This window comes from Bombus affinis, chromosome 2 (assembly GCF_024516045.1).
Source record: "Bombus affinis isolate iyBomAffi1 chromosome 2, iyBomAffi1.2, whole genome shotgun sequence".
Taxonomy (NCBI): Eukaryota; Metazoa; Arthropoda; class Insecta; order Hymenoptera; family Apidae; genus Bombus; species Bombus affinis.
The window spans coordinates 17,720,521-17,725,399 of NC_066345.1; the positions used below are offsets into that span (position 1 = coordinate 17,720,521).

General features: G+C 45.3%; 1 protein-coding gene across 2 annotated transcripts; it reads right to left on the reverse strand.

The window, feature by feature from the left end:
- Positions 1 to 666: 666 nt before the first annotated feature.
- On the reverse strand, positions 667 to 2,108 carry LOC126928838 (uncharacterized). Of its 2 annotated transcripts, none has more exons than XM_050744689.1 (3): positions 1,894 to 2,108; positions 1,570 to 1,810; positions 667 to 1,156 (listed from the first exon to the last, which is right to left on the reverse strand). In XM_050744689.1, exons 1-3 carry the CDS (start codon positions 1,977 to 1,979, stop codon positions 1,055 to 1,057), a joined length of 429 nt encoding a protein of 142 aa, XP_050600646.1. In that variant the 5' UTR covers positions 1,980 to 2,108; the 3' UTR covers positions 667 to 1,054. The 2 variants fall into 2 exon arrangements, with proteins under 2 accessions (XP_050600646.1, XP_050600645.1); XM_050744688.1 differs by having other exon boundaries at positions 1,570 to 1,828.
- Positions 2,109 to 4,879: the final 2,771 nt, after the last annotated feature.

Consider the following 4,879-nt stretch of genomic DNA (forward strand, 5'->3'; position numbering starts at 1 on the left):
TCTTCGTTCGTTCCTCGCGCCTCCAGAGGGGGCCATCTCGCTCGACCATAATTCGTCGGGGTGTCCCCGGGGATTGAAATGCACGCGGTGCACATCCTGTCCGGGAAAATTCAAATGAGCCTTGGTATGCTCGAACTCTGTCCGCCCGCAACCGCTACGAAACCCTCCGAGAGAGATTTGGAAATCCGCTCGACCGCTTCTGACGGATGGATTGCGAGACACGCTCCGGGACCACGAAAAGAGATCCGAGTGATAAATATCCGTGCACGATGAGCAAGCAGGTTTTTTCGTGAGGAGGAACGTGGGACAGTTGGCTTGTGGAAACGTAGCGAAAGTCAGATTGCAGGAGTGGGGAGGGTTCGTTATTGATATTCCAGGGTGGAGTTTCGAAATGGTGTGGGAAACGGAAGTCCATCAGGCAGAGGATTCGATGGTTAACCTCTCTGTATTCGCCACGGAAATATTTCCCGATATAATTTTGTTCGTACCTTATTAACGACGTTACCGACTACATAGATAGTTCACGTGGCTATTTTTAATATCTAAAACGTGGCATGTTGGCTCGCGTAAAATACGAATCAATAATTCGCGATGTCTTAAGCAATCGATCGAAACACGAGACGATTGAAATATTTCGTGCTTCGACGAATAAATATGCAATTTTGTTCACGAGGATTTATTGATTTATGATCGTTGCAACGTTTACATCTTTAAATAACGAAATGTTCGAAAGAAACGAAAATGAACGAGTGTTTAAATACACTCGCGTGTCAGCTTCAGTGTCATGTTCGGTGCGTGCGCGCTCGTTGGCGCCTTTTGAGCGCACAACACCGAACCGATCCACCTGTGAAGCAAACTATGATTTTATCAGCTCTTTCGGTTCAAGTGGTCCGATAACCTCGATGTCTACGACGGAACAGCGAACGTTCGGACTTTGTTATCTTCTTTACCGTCGATTGACAAAGATCATTTGCGAATTCCCCCCTTAATCCGCATTGGCCTTGGTCAAACGACAGTTCTTCGATGGATTCTTAGTGCATCGGAAATCGGTGCATCAGGCTAACCATTTGATTCCGACGTCGCTCGTTAAGTAAAGCAACGAATCCAGAATGTTCGACGAAGTTAGCGGATCGATGGATTCCGTCGACTTGGAACCCTGACGAAGAAATAAGATTTTAGAGTTTGTTTCTTTATTTCGAGCATTTCTAATTGAGGAGTTGAGATGGCAAACGTCGTGTACCCGAGAAGCTTGGAATCTCGATAGCGATATATTTCAGTTAATTTTGAAAGCTAGAAATTTTAAATATTTTTGACACAATTTTTACATCGTTTAGCACTGAACGTTATTTCAAATTTGCAAGGTTCATATCGATTCGGAGAGAGAACAAACGGAAAGAAATACGCGATGTGTAGCCTTTTTGGTATATCGTACTTTCGTGTTTTAACCAGAAAAATTAAAATAAATTATTCCAGCCCTTATACTTTTTTCCTTTTACCTCATTTACCACTCCAATCCCTCAATTTTCTTCATTTTTAATAAAGGAAAGTTAAATACGACATCAGACTTACCGGTATGCTCGTCCGAATATCGTTAACGATTCGCCGAGCCCGTTCAGCGAAGTTCTGCACGCAATGAACCAACGAATCTGCTTCTTCGAGGTTTACCGGTTTCTTCTGATTAACTTCCACGTAGTTAAGTTCTTTCTTCGGGTTGGTTACTGTCTTCAAATTCGCTTCGTTCGGTTTCCCGGTTCGGTGCACTGTCGTCGGAGTTTGAAACGACACGCCTTTCGTTAATGCTTGGTCGGTTCTATACATGCGGCGAAATCTTATTAAAAAGTATATTTTTAATAAAAAATATTCGTTCGTTTAATATTTCCTTGTAATCCATACCTATTATTTTGCACATGTTGTCGTACGCAAACTGCCGCTAAGAGACAAAGTGCGTACATGGGATTCTTGATGTAGTGAAGAGGCATAATAGAGATCGCCTTACTATTTTCGACTTCGCTGGTAGAATCTACCGCGACCAAAGAATTTTGATAATTTACTTAGAATTTCGCGAAAGGCTTCGCGTGACCGGAATGTTGCCGTGCTGTTGGTTTGTTTGAAAAACGATTGCCACTCGCCTATCGATCGTTTTCTTTTTCAAGCTATTACGATTGCCGCTCGAAAACGGTTCACCGCCTACTTGCTCTAGTTTTACCTTTCAAACAAAATAAATCTTTGACAAGATTTTCTCGTTATTTTCATACAGAATTGCGTCTAATCTAGAACAGCGTTCGCGAAGCGTGCGAAAAATGCTTGACGTTTCGAAAGAGCCATGGTCGATATTAAAACGATCGTTCGCGGAGGATTCGCGCTAATGACAAGCTGGAACAAACGGCACGTAACGAGGATTAGCGCGATTTTTAACGAGTTTCGAGATTACCGTGGCTTCGACCGTGGGGCGCAATTACGCATGACTACGTAAACGTTCGATTACTTGGTTTCGCGTTGGCTCGACGCGGCCTTTTCGCGCCTTTCACTTTCCCGCGCTTCAAACAGAAGTCGTAAGTTTAACTGCTTTTTTTTGCTCGTCATCAGGATGAACGACATTAACCTTAATTCCGATAATAATACGTGTAGACGTTTTAATTGTCACATCTGCTGAAGCGTGAACAGGGAAGTGTATAAGGCAGTTTCAGAGCTATATAAAATGAAACTAGAACTAGATACACAGTCAGCCACAAAAATAGCTGTATTCTTTGTAAGAAGCCATTTTTGTCAATGTAGAAGCTACAGGGTTTCACTCCGAAGCGACATTATGTGTATATCGCAGTCGTTGCACGATATAAAAGAGCAACGTAACGCAATATAGTTCAACAAAATACTATTAAAAAACCGACCCAGTTTTCCACGCGTTACGTCGTACTATGTGTATTCTTGTTTTTCTTTGTTTTACAATTTTTTCATCCGCTTTAGACAAAACGCGTTAACGATCTCAAATTTTCGATTGATATGCACTGTGCTCTTTCGTACCTTAATCTCAAGCACCTCCAGCGCTTGGATCTTAGTCGATTTAGAAATCGATCGACCAAGCTGAAATCGTGCGATTGTCGAAAATTCTCGGACACGTAAACTGTAGCAAAGAATACGAGTACGGCGATATGCGTGGAAGAGAAGGTATTTATCTAACTCCGTGCTCCATTTAAAGTTTAAGGGAACGCTCTCTCTCGAGATTCACGGAGCGCTCGTATTATCCGCGGAAATTGGTTCTAGCGAACGCGAGGTCAGGAAAGACCTCGCCGACGCGAGGATCGCGTGCAGGACCGACCACTCATCCACACTCGAGTATTAAACATAAGTGCCACTTACCTATGCCTGATCCTCACGAGCTACGGTCATCTTCGTCCCCTCACCCCTAGCTCTAAAGTTTCGCCGTTTCTGATCCCTTGGCCTGCCCTTGTTGTTGCCGGCACTGGCAACGTTTCTCGCGATCCATCCCGTCTCACCTCGTGGCGATTCCCGCGAAAAACGGAGTCGTGGCGCAACCCGCCGTCGGCTGATTCACCTTCCGTACCCCGCAGAATATACACGCACGCGGAACGGTATCTTGGCTAACCCCTAGACCTTTGCTCCTCTCACGGTCTCTGGCGTTTTTCCTTCGAAGGTGGTCGAATATTTTGGGTCACGTGAAGTTATTCGGATCTTTCTGATTTTTCACTCGTTACAGCTATTACTGCAGTCGAATTACACGTTACACGTGGTCCGTAGAAATTGGAAATCGTATACTCGTGTAGTGTGTGATATAATGACCAACTCTTCGTTTCTATTTAAATGCGTTATACTGTAAGAATTTACGATCGATGGTGTTTCGTTTACATATAGAAATACTGCAAATATTGGAAATTTGTACGCAGATATAATTTAGAAAATCGATCGACTCTGTACTAAAAATTTCTTAGCGCAACCATGACCGAGGCGCGAATTTCTCACGTGTCCTTTCACTTTTATCGATTCCGTCGTTTCACCCCTGAAACATACTTGTGCGTTATACTAAATACCACGTATATCGATTCATTTTACCACGTCGCTCTATCCCGTCTCCGTAAATTAATAAGTTATTAGGCCAGCTATCTCTCGAGCGTTATCCCGAAGCGATCTTTCTCTGGAATCTCGCGCGAGTTTCCATTCCATCGTCCTCGCCTCCGTCGTGGAACAAGCAGCAGCTTCTGGCGTGCACGAGCTCGGCCGCGAGAGAGCCGCTCGTCGTTCCGAAAGCGTCGGCCTGGTCTCGGGCGAGCTGGTGGCGCGAGATCGTGAGAAGTACTCCAGATCAGCGAGCAGGATCTACCAGGTACATATCGCGAGGCTGTTAGAGTCAGATCGCTAACAAAGTGAGGATCAAATAATAACACGTTAGGATCGCGGAGCCCGAAGATAGATGGCGCTCGGTGTGAGTGAATAATTTGATAATGGCGGCGGCGGGAGCGACGCCGACGTAGCGCTTCGTAGTTTTCGCCCCCGCCGCCTCCTTCTAGGATCGTGGACGAGAAGAAGAGCCGGTCGAAGAGGGAAGATGATCTGCGATCGTTGCTCGAGATCTAGCACTCGTTGCCTCTCTCCCTTTTCCTTTCTCGTCACACCGTATTCTCTTTTTCCTTCTCGTTGCTTCAACACCGTCTTATTTTCTGCCTGCGTCTCGCTCTATCGTTTCGCCCCCTCGTATTCCCCCATCCTTCGTCCACTCGACTGTTACTCTCGATCTTGAAAGATCATGCCGCGAGATCACGGGGCTATTCGTGATATACCCGAGCCGCGGACGGGTTATGCGCGTACCACGAGATCGCCTCTTGCTCGCCCCGTGTAAAGGGATATTCCGGTGTTTTCGAAATTT